The sequence below is a fragment of the Cotesia glomerata genome, linkage group LG7 (genome assembly GCF_020080835.1).
Source record: "Cotesia glomerata isolate CgM1 linkage group LG7, MPM_Cglom_v2.3, whole genome shotgun sequence".
In the NCBI taxonomy this organism is placed as follows: domain Eukaryota; kingdom Metazoa; phylum Arthropoda; class Insecta; order Hymenoptera; family Braconidae; genus Cotesia; species Cotesia glomerata.
The window spans coordinates 26368088-26392470 of record NC_058164.1 but is presented as its reverse complement, the minus strand read 5'-3'; the positions used below and the strand labels follow the sequence as shown (position 1 = coordinate 26392470).

Below are 24383 nucleotides of genomic sequence, written 5' to 3'. Positions count from 1 at the left end.
TTTCTACAATAGGTAACCTGAGAAATCACGTATTTACGCACACGAACGAACGGCCTTACAAATGTGAGCTGTGTAACAAGGGCTTCAACCAGATGTCCAATCTAGTCTGTCATAAAGTTAAATCGCACGCCCACGTCGAAAAAATGCAATACTCGTGCGGGATCTGCGGGAAGGAGTTCCCCAAACGGTTCGCTTTGCGCTCACATGAAGAAGCTAAGCACGGAATAAAATATCGCAATCCATCGGCTTCCCAATCTCGCGTAACCCAATCCAAGAAGAACATACGGATCGTTGAACTTCCTAATGATAATGATAATGATAATGATAATAACAACGATTTTCTTGAGACCGGGGACAGTCTGACGGAAAATGATAAGGGCAAGAAGCTCACTGAGGGCATTGACAATATTTTACTCGATAAAATAGAGACCAAGGCCATGGAGAACACTATTCTGATGGGACAGATGCCGTTTGCTTTGTACAAACCTGTCAAGGGGATTCCTGTGTTGGTTAAAATCATTCCGGCTGGGCTTAGTCATCATGTTAGTTTAGTTTTTTTTTATTAAAAAATATAAAAAAATTTTTTAAGTAAGAATTTAAAATGGAAAAAATTATCTCTATTATTAAGAAATTACCTTGTATCTTGTGAAATATTGACATTTTTGAAGATATAAGCTCATCCTGATGTTATACTCATCAAGACCTTTCATTTGAGTACCCACATCAATTTTTCATATATTTTATATATTTATATATATCATATATATGTATTTATGAAAAATATATCAAAAATGCATGTGGGTACCCAAATGAAAGCTCTTGATGAGCGTAACACCGGGATGAGCTTATATTCTTAAAAATGTCAATGTTTAAGAAAGTACAGGGCATTTTAACAAATATCTTGTGAACTATTGACATTTTTAAAGATATAAGCTCATCTTGACATTACATTCATCAAGACCTTTCATTTGAGTACCCACATCAATTTTATATATATATATATATATATATCTTTAAAAACTTCAATATTTAAGAAAGTCTAGGGCATTTCAGCTAGTATCTTGAGAAATATTGACATTTTTAAAGATAAAAGCTCATTTTGATATTATACTTATCGAGACCTTTTATTTGAGTACTCACATGCATTTTTGATATATTTTTCATATATACATATATATAATATATATAAATATATGAAAAATTGATGTGGGCACTCAAATGAAAGATCTTGATGAGTGTAACATCGGGATGAGCTTATATCTTTAAAAATGTCAATATTTTAGAAACTACAGGGCATTTTAACTAGTATCTTGTGAATTATTAACATTTTTAAAGATATAAGCTCATCCTGACATTACATTCATCAAGACCTTTCATTTGAGTACCCACATCAATTTTTCATATATTTATATATATTATATATATGTATATATGACAAATATATCAAAAATGCATGTGGGTACTCAAATGATAGCTCTTGATGAGTGTCACATCAGGATGAGCTTATATCTTGAAAAACGTCAATATTTAAGAAAGTACAGGGCATTTTAACAAATATCTTGTGAACTATTAACATTTTCAAAGATATAAGCTCACCTTGACATTACACTCATCAAGACCTTTAATTTCAGTACCAACATCGATTTTTTTTATATTTCATATATTTATATATATTATATATATGTATATATGACAAATATATCAAAAATGCATGTGGGTACTCAAATGAAAGCTCTTGATAAGACTAACATCGGGATGAGCTTATATTCTTAAAATATATATTATGTATATGAAAAATATATAAAAATGCATTTTTATTAACAGATGTTGATCCCAGCAAGTGCCGAAGACTTACGAATAAGCGGCAAGATGAGTCCTTCCGTAAACTTAGACTTGGAAAACAAGTCAGTCCAAGTAAAAGTCCCGGTGGTAGCAACGGTAACCCAAATAATCGACGACTCAGGAAATTCAACCTACAAAGTAGAGCCTCCTTCAGACTCGGAGCAAGAGCCAGGTAAGCCTCAAAAAATCTTAACTCCATAATCCTCAACCTTAATCCTTTCCTACCTCCTAATTGCATGCAGATGAACTTTCTTCCGGGGATAATTTGCAATTGGAAGCGAATGAATTGATAGAGTCCTCACAAGCGAGCCGCAGCAGCTCGATGAATGATTGCAATGAATTGCTTGAACTTGCAGCTCAAGGGGGAATTCAATTTGTCCGAGCGACCGAGGACGGCCGGTACGAAGTTATGAGTAACAGCGAAGCACGCGACCTAATGGAGCAGAATTCGCACGACGTAACGATACTGGATGGCGCCGAGGCCGAGGCTATTAACATATTCAACGCCAGGAACCCGTCCCAGGGTCAGATTGCCGACGACGCTATCGATAACCAGATAATGGTGCTGGACGCCGGAGCGCCCCAGAAGCCGATGCTCGTCGACGACATTGAAATTCACGACGACAAGGACATCAGGATCCTCGACTCCAAGAGCTTCGATGAGCGCTTCGCTCCCGAGATAGCCTTCTTTGGAGGTAACAAATTAAATGACTTTATCCTCGGTAACAAGCCAATGGGATTCGACTCTGGAATTTCTATGATCAACGCCGACGACGATGGTAAGTCTTTAAATCTATTTTTCGTATTTTCAATCCTTAGCTCATAAATCTTAATTAAATTTTTTTTTTGCCGCGCTTTGAGTTGTACCCTGAATTTTCTGATGACTATAACTCCTAAACTACCTGCCCGATTTTTTTACTTTTTTAAAAATTTATTATAAAATAGCATCCCCTAGGTCCCTGCAAAAAATCAATTAAAAAATTCCAATTGATTTATAATAATAATAAATTATATTTCTTCTTTAAAAAATTCATAATCATACTTTGAAGATTAATTACTTTTATGATAAGAGATACAGGAGAATTAACAAAAATCTTTTTTGTAGACAATAAAATTTCCTACAAAAAATATCTTATCATTTATTGAAATTTTCCAAAATTTTAGCCAAAAATAGTATTTAAAAGTTTTGAAAACTAAAAATAAGTTTTATAACTTTATTTTTGAGTTTGAAATTCAAATTTTGAAAATATAACAAGAGATTGAGCGAAAGTTAAAGATCTTTTTGATAGAAACTTAAATTTATAATTTTTTTTTTTATTTTTAATATTTTAGCTAAAATTAACATTGTAAACTTTTGAAACCTAGGGACAAATTCTTCAAGTTCCTTTTTGAACTTTAAATTCAAATTTTTAAGTAAAAATTAGAGATAGATTTTTAAAAAATTTTTATAAAATAGTGTCCCCTAAGACACTGTTATAAAAAATGCCAATAATTAAGGAATTTCGATGCATTCTATCTACTAATGATATTTTTAACGATATAAGCTCATCTTGGAGTTACACTCATCGAGACCTTTCATTTGAGTACCCACATCAATTTTTTTATATATTTATATATTTCACAAATATCAGAAATATCATATATATAAAATATATGAAAAAAATCGTGTGGGTATTCAAATTAAAGCTCTCGATGAGCTTAACATCAGGATGAGCTTGTATCTTTAAAAATGTCAATAATTAAGAAATAACCTTGTATCTTGTAAACTATTGATATTTTTAAAGATATAAGCTCACTCCGACATTACACTCATTAAGACCTTTCATTTGAGTACCCACATCAATTTTTAATATATTTTATATATTTATATATATATTATATATATCTATGTATATATGAAAAATATATCAAAAATCCATGTGGATACTCAAATGAAAGCTCTTGATGAAGGTAACATCAAGATAAGCTTATATCTAAAAAAATTTCAATAATTAAGAAATGATATTGTATTTTGTCTACTAATGATATTTTGAATGATATAAGCTCATCCCGAAGTTACACTCATTAAGACCTTTCATTTGAGTACCCACATCAATTTTTCATATATTTTATATATATTTATATATATATAAATATATGAAAAATATATAAAAATGCATGTGGGTACTCAAATGAAAGCTCTCGATGAGCGTAACATTAAGATGAGCTTATATCTTAAAAAATGTCAATAATTAAGAAATGACGTTGTATTTTTGTCTACTAATGATATTTCGAATGATATAAGCTCACCCCGAAGTTACGCTCATTAAGACCTTTCATTTGAGTACCCACATCAATTTTTCATATATTTTATATATTTATATATTTTCTAAATACTATATATATATATATATATATAAATTATATAAAAAAATTGATGTGGGTACTTAAATGAAAGCTCTCGATGAGCTTAACATCAAAATGAGCTTATATCTTCAAAAATGTCAATAATTAAGAAATCACGTTGTATTTTGTCCAATGATGATATTTTTAACGTTATAAGTTCATCTTGGCGTTACACTTATCTCGATTTTTCATTTGAATACCCACACGAATTTTTTATATATTTTACAAATATGAGCAATATCATAAATATAAAATCTTTTATTAATTAAAAAAATCCCATTTGTTTGGCAATAATAATAATAAAATATATTTTTTCTTTAAAATAGTGATTATATTTTAAAGAATAATTATTTTAAAAACTTGAAAATTTTTCAGTAAATTCTCAGGAACTATCAAACCTTTTAGAGCCAACGATTAATTCCCATTCGACTTTCCCACTTATGAGCAAAAGCGACTCGCTCTTTGAAACTTTGAACTACTTAAAGTCCAACCGGATTGGGGACGATTACGGGATCTTAAACGTGGACACTTCTTGCATGGATTCGATGGACACTTACGAGGACCTGAGTGACGCAAGTCTGCTCTCGATGGCCCAGGACATAAAAGTAGTGACCCCCCGACCCAAAGTGACATTGCCTAGCTTCGCGGACATGAAAGTCCTCGGACCAAAGTACCAAGAGTTCGAAGCCGCTAGCCAGATGCAAGACATCAAAATCTTCGGCGGTTATGATCCTTACCCCAAAAATTTCAACGGTTACTGCATGGACGCTTACGCAGCGCCACCTATCTCGGTTCCTTATGTTCCAAGTGTTCCTATGACGTCAGAAGACTTGCGAATACACGACACCTATAGCAGGAAGATCGACAACAAGCTACTGGACAATATAGACCTGCAAGAGGAGATCTTTGTCAAGGTAGAGAACGAAATGGTTCCCATCAGTTCGATGTGGGACGAGTATGACGTCGACATCAACGATTACTGGGCTAATCATTTTTATTCTATGACTGCTTATGATTATTAAGTTTTAATCTTTTTTATTTTTAATTATGCTAGACAAATTTATTTACTGTTTTGTTTTATTGATTTTATTCATTGATCTCTTTATCTACTCTTTATCTACAAGCGTAGATTAAATATATAACCTTTAAATTTTTTGAGACTTATTTTATTGTTATTCTTTTTAAGGTCCCATCCTTCCTTAAGAACCCGAACCCTTCCACGAGTTCCTCCATCAATCCCGATCCTGAAAGCCAAACCGGGGAGAAAAGTAGCCCGGACAACTTTTTACAAGTAATTAATCTTATTTTCTCCATATTTTTTTTACCGCTTTTATGGTACTCAAAATGCCGGCTAGTTTTTATTTTTAAACAAAATGGCGGCTAGTTTCTATTGTTAAACAAAATGGCGGAGCGCTTTAGTATAGAATTACATATAGTTTCATGCTTATAATAAATTAACCTTATTATCTCCATAATTTTTACCGCTTTTCACTTCAAATTGCAGCTAGTATTAATTTTTAAAGAAAATGGCTGTTAGTTTTTATTTTTAAACAAAATGGCGGCTAGTATTTATTGTTAAACAAAATGTTGGAGCGCTTTAGTATAGAATTGCATATAGTTTCATGATTTTTATATATTAACCTTATTTTCTCAATAATTTTTACCGCTTTTATAGTTAAACAAAATGGTGGTTAGTTTTTATTAATAAAAAAAATGGCGGAGCGCTTTAATATAGAATTATATAAAGTTTCATGCTTGTTATATATTTAATCAATCATTTTGCCAATGAATTACATTTTTTTGTTAAAAAAAAACTTTCTAGATTTAGAAAAAAAAATTTTGGATAAAAATTTTTTGTCTCTAAAATAACCATTTTTTTTCTCAATATTTTTATTTAAATAATAAAATATTAAAATAAAGTTTAAATATTTTAGCGTAAAAATGGCGCCTTAAAAAAATAAACTTAGCAGCCATTTTAAAAAAAATTAAAACGCATAATTATTACGCAAAAAAATTACATTTTTTTGTTAAAAAAAATTTTGGATAAAAATTTTATTTTTTGTCTTAAAAATAACATTTTTTTTTTTAAATAAATTTTTTTTCTCAATTTATATAATTTTTCAAAATGGAGGTTTAAATTTATAATTATTGATATTTATTAAAAAAAAATTTATTTAATATTTTCTTAATAATTAAATTAAAAAAATATTATTTTACATAAATTAAATTAATATATAAAATTTTTATTTAAATATTAAAATAAAGTTTAAATATTTAAGCGTAAAAATGGCGCCTTAAAAAAAAACTTAGCAGGCATTTTTAAAAAAATAAAGCGCTTAATAATAACCCAAAAAATGTAATATTACAATCCGTATTTTGTATTTTCACGTACAGGCCAGTGCTTCTTTCTGCGATTCCGAGTATCTCAATTTCGAAGCACGGAACGTTGAGAGTCCTAACAGCCAAACAAACAAAGTATTTACCCTCGATAGTCTACCAGACCTCAATTGATCGCCGGCTATAGTAATTGCTTTCAGCTATCCCTTACTTTTATTTTATTTTATTCTTAATATATTTCTCCACCTTTATTTTACTCCCTTTTAAGCACACGAATTATCCATTAAATATTTAAAAAAAGTGTATATTATGAATTATAAAAACCCCGTAAGTTTTAATATTGTTCCTTCAATAAATATAATAATTTAACATTTAGATTACTGAGTAGTTTACTCATATCGTGCCTCGACTTTTATAAAATAAAGATAACCCAAAATAAAAATTTTAAACAAACTATCAACTCTTATTTCTTCACCGAGGAATGCAACCCTCGGCATTTTTCTCTAGTTGATTATTTTTATTTCTCGGTTAAAACTTTCCGAGACCAAGTGTTAGGACTAGAAAAAAAAAAATAAAAGCTTTATTTTTTTCTTCTTATAAGAAAATTACAAAATAAATTCAGAATATTTACGGCAATACAACGGGGACTAGTTTCACAAGAGATCTATTAAAACATGGCAGCTTTAAAAAATCTTTCAATTTGGAAAAAAAAATCTACATTATTAAGAGAATAAGAAAAATTTTGTGTCAATTTATTGTAATAAGTAATTAGGCTGCATTCGAAGATTATCTCTAGATACATAATTAAGAAATGACCTTGTATCTTGTGAACTATTGATATTTTTAAAGATACAAGCTCATCTCGATGTTGCACTCTTCAAGACCTTTCATTTGAGTACCCACATGCATTTTTATCTATTTTTCATATATACATATATATAATATATATTAATATATGAAAAATTAATGTGGGTACTCAAATAAAAGGTCTTGATGAGTAAATCATCGGGATGAGCTTATATCTTTAAATATGTCAATATTTAAGAAAAAACAGTGCAATTTAACAATATATAAGACACATAATTCAAAAGTAACTTTGTATCTTATAAACTATTGACATTTTTAAAGATATAAGCTCATTCTGATGCTACACTTTTCAAGACCTTTCATTTGAGTACCTACATCAATTTTTCATATATTTTTCATATATACATATATATATAAATATATAAAATATATGAAAAATTGATGTGGGTACTCAAATGAAAGGTCTTAATGAGTGTAACATCGGGATGAGCTTATATCTTAAAAAATGTCAATATTTAAGAAATTACAGTGCAATTTAACTATATATAAGACACATAATTTATAAATAACATTGTATTTTATGAACTATTGACTTTTTTAAAGATATAAGCTCATCCTGATGCTACACTTTTCAAGACCTTTCACTTGAGTACCTACATCAATTTTTCATATATTTTTCATATATACATATATATAAATATATAAAATATATGAAAAATTGATGTAAGTACCCAAATGAAAGCTCTTGATGAGTGTAACATCAGGATGAGTTTATATCTTTAAAAATGTCAATTGTTAAGAAAGTACAGGGCAACAACAAATATCTTGTGAACTATTGACATTTTTAAAGATATAAGCTCATCCCGATGTCATACTCATCAATATCTTTCATTTAAGTATCCACATAAATTTTTCATATATCTTATATATTTATATATATTATATATATGTATATATGAAAAACTCATGTGGGTACTCAAATGAAAGCTCTTGATGAGTGTAAGATTAGAATGAGCTTACATCTTTAAAAATGTCAATTGTTAAGAAAGTACAGTGCAATTTACCAAATATCTCGTGATCTATTGACATTTTTGAAGATATAAGCTTATCCCGATATTATACTCTTCAAGACCTTTCATTTGAGTACCCACATGCATTTTTGATATATTTTTCATATATACATATATGTAATATATATAAATATATAAAATATATAAAAAATTTATGTGGGTACTCAAATGAAAGCTCTTGATGAGTGTAACATCAAGATGAGCTTATATTTTAAAAATATATATATTATATATATGTATATATGAAAAATATATCAAAAATTGATGTGGGTACTTAAATGAAAGGTCTTGATGAGAGTAACATCAGGATGAGCTTATATTTTTAAAAATGTCAATAGTTAAGAAATTACAGTGCAATTTAACAAAAGTACCGTATTATTCCAGAATTATAATGGTAAGCGCATTAATATAAAAAATTAATGCTTGTTTTAATTATTAAGCTGCTTAATATTGAACTAATTATTTATTTATTTAGTTATTTATTTATTTAAAACAAGATTTTATTTAACTGAAAATTTGTTTTTATTGTCCCGGGTGCGGATAAAAGTGTACCCGAACAAAGGTAGATCGAATTTGAGAAAATAGTCGCGAACGAGCATTGAATTCCTGACGAGATAATTCACAGTGCCTCATTCTCCCTCGGGAACAACAAAAGAAAATTCATGTCGAGCACGTGCATTCTTGTGAAAGAAGTGATCAACTTACTTTTAACTTTATTTTATTTAACTTTTTTACCCTTTTTTACCTTTTTTTTTGCTATATCCATTCTAATACCCGCGGATTCTCAGCTCCGGTAGCTTTGAACATCAAAGAAGAAGAACAACCTTTATTAAATTTATATAAATAACCTGGAAAAGGTTACGAATGAATAATCAACAGTGAATGAATAAGAGTAAGAGCTCCGGACAATCCGAGGATAATCCAAGCTGACGAGCTGGACAAAAACTCACTAGCTACTATACGGTAAAAAGTCTCCTGGGAAGAAACCAGATGGAGCTTTCACCCTCCTTATAACCTTTGACATGCATCACAGTAGCAAAAAGCATCCAATTTATCGTTAAAATACATTCTTTTACGCTACAACGCGTAATTTATTAATCGGACGTTTTTAAAAGGTCGTTTATTATTTGTTTGACGACTTTAAATATCATTTAATCTTCAGAAGATCTTATTTAATGGTAATGGGCGACTTAAGGTATTAAATTTTAACTTCAAAAGATCAATAGAAGTTTTTAATTTTTAATTTAATATTTTAAAATATTAATTGATTTTTTCAGACAGTAATTTATATTTAATGAAGACTATAAAATATTTTGTGAAGACAATTTGCTATAAATTCATCAATAGTCTTCTTAAAAAGATTTTTTAACGTCATAAAATCCTAATTTAATTTTAAAGAAGACTATAAAAAATTTTTAAAAATAATTTAGTATTAAAAAACATCAATAGTCTTTTTAAATAATTTTTTTAAGGTCATTTAAGACTAATTTGACTTAAAAAGAGACTATGTCATCATTAGTTTACTTAAAAAAAATTTTTTTAACGTAATAAAACACTAATTTAACTTCAAAGAAGACTATAAGACCTTTAAGATGATAATTTAGTATTAAAAAATATTAATAATCTTTTTAAAAAATTTTTTTAAGGTAATTTAAGACTAATTTAACTTTAAAGAAGATTATGTTATTAATTGTCTTCTTAAAAAAATTTTTTAAGGTTTTTTAAAACTAATTTAACTTCAAAGAAGACTATAAAAAATTTTTTAATAGTCATTTAGTATTAAAAAACATCAATAGTCTTCTTAAAAGATTTTTTTAACGTCATACGACACTAATTTAATTTCAAAGAAGAATATAAGAAATTTTATAATAATAATTTAGTATTTAAAAACGTTTATAGTCTTCTGAAAATTTTTTTGAAGGTCATTTAAGACTAATTTAACTTTAAAGAAGACTATGTCGTCAATATTCTTTTTAAAAAAATTTTTTAACGTCATAAAATACTATTTTGATTCAAAAGAAGACTATAAGACGTTTTTTAGTAATAATTTAGTATTAAAAATATTAATAGTCTTCTTAAAAAATTTTTTTGAAGGTCATTTAAGACTAATTTAACTTCAAAGAAGATTATGTTATTAATTGTCTTCTAAAAAAAATTTTTAAGACCTTAAAACACTAATTAAACTTCAAAGAAGACTATTAGACATTTTTAAATAATAATTTAGTGTTAAAAAACGTCAATAGTATTCTTAAAAATTTTTTTGGAGGTCATTTAAGACTAATTTAACTTCAAAGAAGACTATATCATCAATAGTCTTCTTAAAAGATTTTTTTAAGGTCAAAAAATACTAATTTAATTTCAAAGAAGACTATAAGACCTTTTTTAAATAATTATTTAGTCCTAAAAAACATTAATAGTCTTCTTAAAAAAATTTTTAAAGGTCATTAAAGTTTAATTTAACTTCAAAGAAGACTATATCATCAATATTCTTCTTAAGAAAATTTTTTAACATCATAAAACACTGATTTATCTTCAAAGAAGACTATAAAACATTTTTTAAAAATAATTTAGTATTAAAAAACCTCAATAGTCTTTTTAAAAATTTTTTTGAAGGTAATTTAAAACAAATTAAACTTCAAAGAAGATTATGTCATCAATATTCTTCTTAAAAAAATTTTCAAGGTCATAAAATACCAATTCAACTTCAAAGAAGACTATAAAACGCTTTTAAATAATTATTTAGTCCTAAAAAGCATTAATAGTCTTCTTAAAAAAATTTTTAAAGGTCATTTAAGATTAATTTAACTTCAAAGAAGACTATATCATCAACATTCTTCTTAAAAAAAATTTTCAAGGTCATAAAACACTATTTTAACTTCAAAGAAGACTACGGAAGATCTTTTAATAATAATTTTGCATTAAAAAACATCAATAGTCTTCTTAAACATTTTTTTAACGTGATAAAACACTAATTTAACCTCAAAGAAGACTATAAAACATTTTTTAAAAATAATTTAGTATTAAAAAACATCAATAGTCTTCTTAAAAAAATTTTTGAAGGTCATTTAAGATTAATTAAACTTCAAAGAAGATTATAAGCTGTCTTAAATTATCAATTGGCTGCTTTTGCACGTCAATAACTGCCATAAAACAATAATTAGAGGTTACAGAAGACTATAACACTCTCACGATATTAATGAATAACCTCATTCGACATAATAAAATATTCAGTGATCCCTAGATGTCATATCCGACATTACAATGTCCTAATATAGACGTGGTATTGAAGTTCAACATGGCAACTCATTAATATGATCCCTAACTTGTCAATTGGCCTATATTAATTAGCTCTTCAAATATTAATTATTAATATAAGACAAGTTATTAATTATCCGTTGTTAGACTCTAAGAAGTAACAATCTATTGTCGAAAGCAAAGAAGCAACAAATGAATAATCAAGAAGAAGAGCTCAAGACAATCCTCGGATTGGGATAATCTCTGACGAACTGGATAAGTAAAGGTCCTTTAGTTTGTACCGTAGAAAGTTCAAAGAGGGAGCTAGGAGCTAGAAGTCTAAGCTATAAGCGGATAACTTTGGACATGCATAAAATAAGAAACAGATAAATTTCCGCTGATTAAATTGCCGGAGTATAATATAATGTAATGCCTTACTCCTCAATTCGCTCATTCTTCGTTTTCAATTTAGTGAGTTACTTTCTCATCTACTTTACATGGTATTATTTCAACACGCATCTATTCTCCGGCTCTCGTAACATCCACTCAAGATGGAGGCGAAGGAACAAGAGCAAAAGAAAGAGAGAGGATGAGAGGATGGAGAAATGATCTTAGCAGTTGGGAGAACCGTGAGAACAATGGCGTTAACAGCGACGAGTCTGTTTGTACACAAAAGGAGGGTAAGTAAGAAACTTGTATTTATCACTGTGCAATCGCTATTAAACGCCTCAAGAGCTCTCGACATTTACCTAATCTAAATAATTATTTTATAATAATATAATATATATTTGCTTATGTGTAATTACCAGATTAAAGAGAGCTCTTGAGCTTGAACAGGTTATGTAAGCCCCGTTCCTTTTTATTTTTTTGCTTCTTTATTAAGGAGATCCAAGTACTCTTCTAGTGTAAAGAATTTCTGAAAAAATAATACTTTTGTTATCTTAAAATTAATTGATAACATTTTCGATAAATTTACTCTTTAAATAATTATTAACATTTAATTGACTAATAAAACAATATAGCGCTCTGAATTACCGGTATACACTTGACAACACAAAAAGAGTGTCCCTAACCTTCAAATTTATTTATGTTTACTGTCTAACTAAAATTACTAAGATCTAGTATTTAAAAAACCGCGGAGACTTATGATTTGGGTAACTAAGCAAGCGGTGTTGCCAAGTCAAATACAAGGCTTTAAAGAACGCAAGTTCCGAGTGATTTTTCATAAAAAATATAAAATATCTCCGTAAGCCGTTCGGAAAGCTACTTTTTTATTGTTTTAATCTTTAGCTTATTATTTTTTCAATCAAATTCAATGGAAATAAAATTTTTTTTAAAATCGTTAATTGCATTAAATTCTTAACCAAATACCGGCTGGTGAAACCTCCATTTCATGTAAAAATTACAATTTTCAAACCTAATTATTTGATTAAATCCCAGAAATCTGGTTGTTAATTTTTTTAATTATTAGGCTACGTAGATTGAATTTAAAAATTTATAGGAAGTTTTAAAAATTTGACTACTTCTCGTGGATCTATTTAATACTGCTTAAATCTATAAAACTGCAAAATGTAATCGTTTAAATCCGTACCAGTTAATTATAATCAACGAAAAAGTCTTAAAACTGAAGAGAGAGCAATCAGCTGTTAGATCTGAAGCCGCCATTGAGGATATCAACCCGCGGGATTTTCAAAAATCTTGAATATTGGCGGGAATTTGTAAATGTAAAAATTACAATTTTCAAACCTAATTATTTAATTAAATATCCCGGTAATCTGTTTTTTAATTTTTTTTAATTATTAGGCTACGTAGATTGAATTTACAAACCTTTAGGTAGTTATAAAAATTTGACTACTTTGCGTGGATCTTCTTAAAGCGAGCTCTTGAGCTTGAGCAGGTTATGTAAGCCCCGTTCCTTTTTATTTTTTTGCTTCTTCTTTATTAATATTATTTTTATCGTTTGCGTTTGGGGTCTTAAATCATATGAATTTACTTTGAGAAGCACATCTGACGGTAAAAGTTCCTAGAGCTGACCAAAGTCCTTTCTTGCCCGGGGATCAGGAAACCCCTTTTTACGACTGACGAAGCTAACTGCCTTTACTTTGGCGGAACCTAAACCCTGGCCAAGATACGCTCCCAAATCTCCGACGTTTTATCTCCTGTACTCCATTTTCCGGAGTAAGAATCTATATTGTAAGACCAGCTGCTGAGTTTAATAAGTCAAATTAAATTCATGATAAAGAGACGTACGGAGGTATGAATTAAGAACAAGCTTTGTATATTAATTACCATGTGACTTCAACAGTTGTACATTTTCCTTTATTCATTTACATTTTCCAGAGTCCGGAGAAATTATTAGATTCAGGCTCTTAGTTTGTTAAAAGGTCGAAGCTTTCAAGTTTCAATTGTGAGTATCATTTTGTATTAATAGCTGTCAATTGCCCGGTTTGGTGGGCTTCAGTTGCAATTTTTTACGTAACTTATTTATATAATTACAAGTTTTTTAATGAAAAATTTAGAAACTTTCTATTTATTTTGAAGGTTAAAAATAATAAGCGTGAAAAATTATTTTTAATTTAATATTAAAAATTATAGTAAAATAAAATGTTTTTTTTTTTTTTTTTTTTTTTTAAATTTACCGCCAAATTAATAAGAAAAATTACCGGGCTATAGTCTTGGGCGCCACTTTACTGTTTATTAGTACCAGCGATACTTTTAAAGGTTATGTCAGTTCTACCGGAAAGTAAAACAAAATAAAATTCAATAAAGCTTACGAATAGAATTATTATTGGACATATCAATAGAATATTTTTATGTTTTATATTTTTAAAAACTAGATTTTAGTTTAATATTCTATATTTCATTTGTTTTGATTTTATTTATTTTTTTCAGTTATTCAACTTTAATATATATATAGAATAATAGCTAATATTAAAAAAAATAACGAATGTCAGAGTTAATTTTTATAAATAATATTTAACTAATTAAAATGAAATTATAATGATAATTGTATAAAAGTGTCGTTAGAATAAACTGTAATTGAGCGACAACTGATCACCAAAATGTGTAATTTTTTATACAGCTGATCTTGAGAGATTGCAGCGCCGCCTCAAGGAAAGCTCAACGATTCATTCTAACTAAGTCCGGTTAATTTTTTAGTAGTTCAGTAAAAACATTTTATTTTATGTGTTATTTAAAAAAACTAGTAATTTTTGTTATTTTTTAATAATTTATGATAATAATTAATGAATTAATGACTTTTATTTTACTGTCCAGTAAACTTAACTGACTGTAAGTTACTAGCTCAAATGGTAGAGTAGCCGACATGTCTTCGGAAGGTTCTGGGTTCGAATCCCAGTCCGAGCTATCTAATAATTTTTTTCTATAAACTCACATTAAGATGATCCTCTCCACATTCATTTCTCAATCCTTTCCTACCAATATCCTGTTACGTGAATGTGGAACGCTTCACGTAATAATTACCGTAACTCCTATTCTTTCCTGCTTCACAGCATTATTTATATTTATAAATAGAAGATATAAACTAAATTAAAAATGATTTTTTATAATTAAAAATCAACAATATAATTTTATTTAAAAGTTTCTTTTTAAGTATCAATAATATTATTCCAAATAATTATTTAATCAATCTAACCTCAACAATTTTAGGTCGATTCCATAATAGAGTTTCTGGCAGCTGGCACCGGCGGCACATCATCGGATTTGACTGCAGATTTACATACTCCATCAGAATGGACAGAATCAATTCACCCAGGTTAATTTAAGTACCGAAAATAATCTGTTGATTCAAAGAGTTGAATAAAAAACTCCGTGTAAATTCATTCTGTCGAATTGATATCCGATAAAAGATGGAAATAACCGTCGTATAAAATTGTAGCAGAAAAATAGCACGTGTAGAAAAAGAGAGAGACCTTCAGTACATCTGATAAATTTTCAATCGGGTAAATTGTGAAAGGGTCTGCGGAACAAGGTTAAAAATCGATGCCTACGGCAATCTGCTGTTGGATGAAAGAGTACAAGAAAGAAGTTGGGTCTCAGGTAGAGCAGCGTTATGTGAATTTACCAGCAGAAGTCGAGCCAACTTGTGCAGTACTTGGCTGGGAATCCAGGAAGACTACAACCAGAAGCAGAACCAGAAGCAGAACCAGGTATAAGGTAAGGTTGTCACGAATTTAAAATGCAGCTCACGTCGACGGTAAAACGCCCCCATGATTCAATTCGCATCAGTTCCCCTTCTGGCTTTTCTATGTAACCCCATTCTATTTTATTATATTTTTTTTTAACTCGCTCGACTAACCCGCTACAGAGGCTCCCTCATTCCACCCAAAGCTATTCCGTCCCAGTCCCTTGAAGACATTTCGGGCTAGCGTCAAGTCGTCTACTAACTCAACTACGAATTTTCCTCATCCTAGTTTATTGGGAATCAAACGTACTTTTACCGATCGCCGTAACTTGCCTCTTTTTTTATTTCCTCAGAAAAAAAAAAACCAACACAAGAAATGATTCGAATTGATGAAAGCCGCTGAATGAAAAGCCCGTGAGTGAAAAGATGAAAACGTAAACTTTTAAACTTTGGTGAAAATTTTTTCATTCTGAAGACGACTCCGCCTTCTTCCTCTTCTTCTTCTTCTTCTTCTTCTTCTTCTTCGAGTCTCCAGTTTCTGGCAAGTCATTATTCTTTTTTCTTTAATATTTTATTATCCGTTCGTTTTTTAACGGGGAATATTTCATAACTTTTTCTTTTCATTGGCAATAATCAGTTGGATTCATCGGATAACACCAACTTAATTAACTTCATTATTAATTTAACTTGATATCTCGAGAAGAACCTCACTTTTTATATTATTATTATTATTATTATTATTATAAGTTATAAGACTTTTATTACTCTTCATAAGTCTTGTAGTCATAAGTAGCTCATAAATGTCACAATATGTCAATATACACCTTGTATGACGTCATTAAACTTTGATAAGTCGTGGGACGTAATTAGAATTTTTTTAAAGGTAAAAAATCGAACGTAGAATAATTATTTTTTTCAAATATCGGGGAAAAATAAATTTGGCTATTTTATAGCAATTTGTTTTAAAAACTTTTTTTTTTACGGAATAGCTTTTCGTTTTTTATCGTCGATCCAAAAAAGTTTTCCGGAAAAAAAGTTAAAACTTAACTCTCTGATATTTTTATGGATTTGATCGGTTATTTTTAAAAGTTACGTTTGGAAATAAAAATTGAAGTTCAATGATTTATATTTTTATTTTAAGATTTTTTAATAATTATTTTAGATATTTTTACTATCTATATTATTAAGAAACTTTTATCTACATAATTAAGAAATGACCTTGTATCTTGGGAACTATTGACATTTTTGAATATATAAGCTCATTTCGATGTTACACTCATCGAGACCTTTCATTTGAGTACCCACATCAATTTTTTATATATTTTATATATTATATATATGTATATATGAAAAATATATGAAAAATGCGTGTAGGTACTCAAATGAAAGCTCTTGATGAGTGTAACATCAAGATGAGCTTATATCTTTAAAAACGTCATTATTTGAGAAAATACAGTGCAATTTAATATTAAAAAAGAACCATAATTAAGAAATGACCTTGTATTTTGTGAAATATTGACATTTTTAAAGATATAAGCTCATCCTGATATTATGCTCATCAAGACCTTTCATTTGAGTACCCACATTAATTTTTCATATATTTTATATATTATATATATATATGTATATATGAAAAATATATGAAAAATGCGTGTGGGTACTCAAATAAAAGCTCTTGATAAGTGTAACATCAAGATGAGCTTATATCTTTAAAAACGTCAATATTTGAGAAAATACAGTGCAATTTAATAATAAAAAAGATACATAATTAAGTAATGACCTCGTATTTTGTGAACTATTGACATTTTTAAAGATGTAAGCTCATCCTGATCTTACATTCATCGAGAGCTTTCATTTGAGTACCTACATCAATTTTTCATATATTTATATATATTATATATATGTATATATGAAAAATATATCAAAAATGCATGTGGGTACTCAAATGAAAGCTCTTGATGAGTATAACATCAAGATGAGCTTATATCTTCAAAATATATATATTATATACATATATATAATTATATATATGAAAAATTGATGTGGGTACTCAAATGAAAGCTCTTGATGAGTGTAACATCAAAATGAGCTTATATATTTATAGCAATTTGTTTTAAAAGCTTTCTTACAAAACTACATTCCGCTTATTCTTTTTTTTTTATTGTCGATCCAAAAAAGTTTAAAATAAATTTTATTTCGGCGCTCTTAACTCTCTAATATTTTTACGGATTTGATCGGTTACTTGTAAAAGTTACGTAAAAACCATAGAGAGCTTAATAACGATAAATTTCTACAACTCTATAATACCTTTTTATTAGCTAAAACACATAAAATTTGTTTATTTTATCCTCGGATAAGATTGTGGTATAAATGGTAGCAAAAATCAAGGTTACCTGTCTGGACAATAACCCTTGGAGTTTTATTGCAAGCAATCAGGCATTGAACCACTGGTTTTGCTTTGACATTGTCAGTAGTTGCGATAGCTCATAATCAATAACCTTCTCGAGCGTCGCTAAACTTTTCCAGTCACGTATCTGGCATAAGGGGCCGACCCGTGACTAGTTTGACCATCTTATTTTACCGCTACCAGATCGTAACATCAAGACTAGAGATTACGGCCTGGGAGTACGTTAAATAATCTCTCGGCCTTTAAATAATAATAGACCTAGAAAAAGTGGCTTAGAAAAGTTTAACTAATCCAAACTGCGCCCGAGATTCGCCGTTGAAACGCAGCGTTGTCCAATAAATTCCCATATATTCACATGACCCGTGGTATTCCACCACGTGTGACCTGGATGAATTCGGGGAAAGCTTAATAACGGTGGACGTGGGGATGGTGATGGTGGGAACGCTCGTTGGGTAACATTCCACCTTGACCACCGGCATACGCTTGGTTAGCACACCTGAGGGATTTTGAGTTATGGCCGGAACAACCGACGATGCTGCTCTCTATACGAGACGTAACACATTCTGGGAAATAGTTGTAGCAGCTCCTGATGGCTAACACATCCCTTATCCTCATTAATTATTCCATATCTAAAACTCAGCTTTTGTTCTGCTAAAACCCAAGGATCCAAAGACTGGGATTATTATTTATCTAATTCGTTAATTAGTTAAGTGTACTTATGATAGTGATGATAATGGTACCAAAATGAGGACAGATCCAGGTCACTGGCTTGGTGGTTTTCTGATGCTAAAGATATAAGGTGGATGATTTGTCCGAGCTATCTCGAATTGCCACTGTCTCCTGTCGCTCCTGAATACGAACAAACTTTCTCGGAAGAGCTTTTGGACTGGAGCCAGCCAGACGAATTCATTGGATGAGAAATCGCGCGAACTACGTCGATTGTCAAACAGAACAAACTATTGAGATCATCTTGGACGTGAGGTTAACCAATGCGTAGTTCTGATGACCATCTAGCCTTTATTGCCTTGAGGAATCTATTCAATTTTGGAGATTCTTCAAGAATACTGATATTGGCATTGAATTCCTTGGAAATTTTTATAAAAATTCGCTTAAAACACTCATTTTAGTTTCATAACTATTTAAGTAAAACTTGACATTCTGCTAATGAGAAGAATTAGCGATCAAACGCCACCTGTTGGAGATTTTTGGAGATTCTTCAAGAATATTGATATTGGCATTGAATTTCTTGGAAAGTTTTATAAAAATTCACTTAAAACACTCATTTTAGTTTCATAACTATTTAAGTAAAACTTGACATTCTGCTAATGAGAAGAATTAGCGATCAAACGCCACCTGTTGGAGATTTTTGGAGATTCTTCAAGAATATTGATATTGGCATTGAATTTCTTGGAAAGTTTTATAAAAATTCACTTAAAACACTCATTTTAGTTTCATAACTATTTAAGTAAAACTTGACATTCTGCTAATGAGAAGAATTAGCAATCAAACGCCACCTGTTGGATATTTTTGAAGATTCTTCAAGAATATTGATATTGGCATTGAATTTCTTGGAAAGTTTTATAAAAATTCACTTAAAACACTCATTTTAGTTTCATAACTATTTAAGTAAAACTTGACATTCTGTTAATGAGAAGAATTAGCGATCAAACGCCACCTGTTGGATATTTTTGAAGATTCTTCAAGAATATTGATATTGGCATTGAATTTCTTGGAAAGTTTTATAAAAATCTGCATAAAACACTCATTTTTGTTTCATAACTATATAAGTAAAACTTGGAATTCTGCAACGGAGAAGAATTAGCGATCAAACGCCACCTGTTAGAGATTTTTGAAAGCTTTTTTGAAAAGTGATTAGCAATCACTGACCAACTGACTAGTAATGTTATTTGCCCTTAGATAATCGATTGTACAAACAGCTATTTATAGAAATCCACAAATCGATGTCTCTTGGTGGCGGTTTGTTTATTTAAAGATCAAGAATTCACATCTGTCAGCAATGAAATTTATAGATGAGTGGTTTATTTATGAAACTAAACTGCGGAGTTTTTATAGATATTTCCATACATAAAAAAAAAAAAAAAAAAAAAAAAAACAGTTATCATTTTATTTTATCGTATGAAGGTATTTATGTGCTTGGCGAGTTAACACACTGGGATAGGAGCGAGGTTAACTCCAACTCGACGAGACACATCTAGTTCCGCATATCGACGTCCGCGAATACATTAGTTTTCAAGCCCCGCGGACAGGGAATCGCACGCTCGTGGAATTGAATTTGTGCCGGTAGTGTGGGGTTGAGGTTAAACGGGGACCAGAGTAGAATAATATGCATATGGATAAAGGATATGAAACGTCCGGCGACCAAATGATATACCCGTTTAAAAATCCACCTATTTTAATATAAATCCAACCTAGACGACACAATGCGCAAATACGAATAATTGCTTGGCCGAAATTACCTACGCAAACAGAATACTCATCAAGGACATTCCTCAATACAGCCTAACCCTGCAAGTTTAAGTGAAAAGTTTCCAAGAGAAGGTATTAATTGACTTGAGATAAATCCCGGACGCATATCAACAGAGGACTGCAAGCGGTTCAATACACTCTATTTCATTCGTTGGAAACTGCAAGAAGAAATTTGTGTATCGGTGAATAAACCGCAACATTCACAGTCGAATTGGTGAAGAGTGCTGCCTAATCTCTGGACTCTGGATGCAAGTCAACCATTCTGCTTCTGTTTCTGCTGGACTATGCTGATACTCAACCGGTACTTGAGCGATGAATAAATATCAACGTTATTCAGGCTACCCTCTCGACTTTTTAAACTCCAGATGGTTTTGGTATTTCCGGATTGATAACCTATGAATCGAATTCTGCATAAAAAAAGTGTATAGGTGAAAAGTATAATTGTGTTATCCAAAAATGTACTTTAAGACATAATTTGAGGTAGAAATTTATACTACGATTTTTTGCCGTTCTAATATAATGTATTATATGTTGACAGTATAAGTAAGATATTTATAATTTGCTATATTTTGAGTTATAAACATTTTATATAGACTAAAAGTATATATGCGTTTTATAATTAAAATTTTATATCATCAGTATACTTCAAGTATATCAAAAAAATATTATTCTATACTCACTATTTTTTAAGTATAAAATAATTTATAGCGATTGGTCTACTTTTTATTATATTCTTTATGTATACCTGAAAATATATTTTCGACTTCTGTCATGAATATTATCTATTACTTATCATGTAATATACACAGAAAAAAAAATTAACTTGAATCAAGTGAAAAATTCTTGAATCAAGTAAAATTTACTTAAACCAAGAAAAATTTCTTAGTTTAAAAATTTTTCTACTCATTTTTTCATCAAGAAGATGAAGTTCTTCAAAATTATTTACTTGATTCAAGTTAATTTTGTTTTCTGTGTATAAAATTAGAATATGTTAAGACGTATACTATCGGATATAGTTTTGTATATATTAAATATTATGCAATTATGTATAAGATTTTTAACTTCCCGCTAAAAAAATCGAAGATTTTCAAAAATCGGGAAGTTATTGTTTTCAACCCGTTTTGCAAAAATCGAGTTTTCATCAGATCTCGACGTTTGAAGGTCACAGGAAGCTTTCCTGACTATCCCCGCGAGGTTGTCACGGTGTCTGTATGTATGTGTGTGTGTGTGTGTGTGTGTGAAAGTATGTGAACCGCTTATAACTTTTGAACGGCTTTACCGATTTCATCACGGTTGGTGCCATTCGAAAAGGCTTGACCAAACTTAGATTTTGAAAACTATTTGGACCGATTCAGATCAATAGATTTTGAGAAATCTTCAAAAAACTGAAAAAAAAATTTTTTTCAAATGTGGTTTTTCTGGAATAACTTTTTAACGGCTTGATAGTTCAACTCAAAAAACTAATCAGCTCTTAACCTCAAGAAACCACGTCGATCGCCACCAGTCTGGCCAAAATCGGTTGATTCGTTCGAGAGATATCGTGAACGAAAGAAAGCCGAAAAAAGTGTTTTTTCGGAATAACTCCGAAATTCCTAGCGCAATCAATCCAAAATTCAAGATTCTTTGTGAGGCTTAAAAAACTGCGTCGAATGCTGCCAACCGTGTGAAAATCGGTTTATTTATTCAAAAGTTATCGCGGTTTAAAAATTCGAAAAATAGTGTCTTACCAAATCTCTATCAGACTTTTAAGCTCGAAGAGCTCAAAAGCATAGGAAAACAATATCTTTGAGCTCAGAGAGCTTAAAATAACTCATAAATTGTATTTTTGAGCTCGAAGAGCTCAAAATTACGTCATTGGTGCAATTTTAAGCGCTTAAGTATGGAATTGGCGGGAAGTTGCAGGGATAGCCTTTCAGGGTCAACCGTTTTCCTAATTTTTTTATAGTGTATTTTATACCCTATTTATGAGACATTTTGCCGTTTTATAAAAGGTATATTCAAGGTTATAATTCTGAGTATAATTGTCAACTACACAACTTTTTCATGCAGGTGAATTGTGATTAGTGCTAATTTGTGGTTGTGCTTGATAAGTCTCAGTTCTAAGTGATTTAGTGTTAAAGTTTGAAAGTTTCTTTCTGAGTGACGAAATTCGGAAAAGCGAATATCAGGAACAGATTGTATCTAGTCGATCTAACAAATAAAATATTGACAATGTCAGTTCTTATTATTGCCCATCAAAGTTTCGAGTGTTAAGTTTGTAAATTTGGACACGCTGGACTAAATCGATAGCTAGTGCAGAATTAGACCGTCGACGATTTAAAGAGCCTAATGCTGGAGCTTGGAAAGGAAGCTTGGTGGCGTAACCAAGAAATGGAGGTTTGTAAGACATTACATGGAAGATGCTTAAAATAATAGGGATTGTATTGACAAGATTGACAAGGCTGAATTTGATTATCGATTTGATTGTTTGGAATGAATAATTCCCTAGATAATGAATTGGCCTTTAGACCCCGGAAGCTAAAATGGAACCAATGGTATCCACTAAAGGCAGTTTTATTGAAAGCATACTTTGGGTGTAACGAATAAAAATACTTTGAGTTTATAGAGAAGAGGTCACACATAATTCTGGCGGAAACTAATTCGTTTATAGTGGTGTTGGCTCGTGGACATTTGCAATTTCGATTAAACCAGATGTTTTATACGGGAAACATATCCCCTTGGGGGAATCGAATGGGAGAAAGGGAGCGAGCTGGAAAGCCAAGCCACGCCGAACATAGAGACCAAAAGAGGGGACGTAGTCATCGACCAAGTGGGATAATGCGAAATGCAATCGTCACAATAATCGTCCACGGGCGAGTATACACTGCGGCTGGATAAGCCGCTACAAGTACCTACCAGGTCTATTTGTGGGCAATGTTGCCGAGTGTGGTCTCCCAACCCTATCACCACTAGCCAACAGCAACACTATCAGCATATCTATCCATATATATATACACGCCAAATGTATTAACAGGTACAACACATATTCCGTCCAACTAGCTAGGCCTCGTAATTACTTTATCCGGCAATGACCTGCGAGCTTCCTGTTTAAATATATTTATATCATTTTCTTTTCTCGAATATTGCGGATTCCCCTTTCCATATTGGATACCCATAAACAATAGGATCTGTTATTCTAAATACGTGAAATCTCCATATGTGGAAATAAACACCCTGAATCCAGTCAACGACAAATTATCCGTTTCCCTGTTTGCTCCGAGGATAATCCGCTTTCCTGGTCTGATTCAGCCGCCGCTTTCCAACACATCATCAAAAAATGATGCTTAAGCGTTATGAAGAAACGGATTAATTTACGGACTAATTAGTCTCTTTATTTCAAGAAGAATGATATGAATTTTTCATAAACACCCAAATTGTCCCGCAAGTTGTTACAATGCAAGGCACCGGGTATTGTTATCTCGATAACCTTTACCAAAAGTGGGACGATATTGAATTTAAAATCTAAATCATTTCCACTTGTTGTCTTCACCTGAAATTAATTCCAACCATTGTCAGTGGCTCTATTGTCGCTACATTCATCACTGAACATTATAATTATGTAATTAAATTAAATTAACGCAGAGCTGGTTGGGGAAATCTTGAAGACGAAGAAGAGAAGTTGGCTCAGACA

At 30.4% G+C, this 24383-nt stretch overlaps 1 protein-coding gene and 1 long non-coding RNA gene across 3 annotated transcripts in view; both read left to right on the top strand.

Annotated features, from left to right (window-relative positions):
- LOC123268462 (carbonic anhydrase-related protein 10) overlaps positions 1-24383 on the top strand; it is a 102783-nt gene that overhangs the window by 4428 nt on the left and 73972 nt on the right. For both annotated transcript variants that reach the window (XM_044733530.1, XM_044733529.1), the window contains exons 8-10: positions 13-542; positions 1825-2014; positions 2199-2621. In XM_044733530.1, coding sequence (XP_044589465.1) covers positions 13-542; positions 1825-2014; positions 2199-2621 — 1143 coding nt within the window. The remainder of the gene's footprint in view (positions 1-12; positions 543-1824; positions 2015-2198; positions 2622-24383) is intronic.
- On the top strand, positions 13578-15851 carry LOC123268463. The gene is made up of 3 exons (XR_006510240.1): positions 13578-13929; positions 14035-14082; positions 15345-15851. It is a non-coding gene; the product is annotated as an uncharacterized LOC123268463 (long non-coding RNA).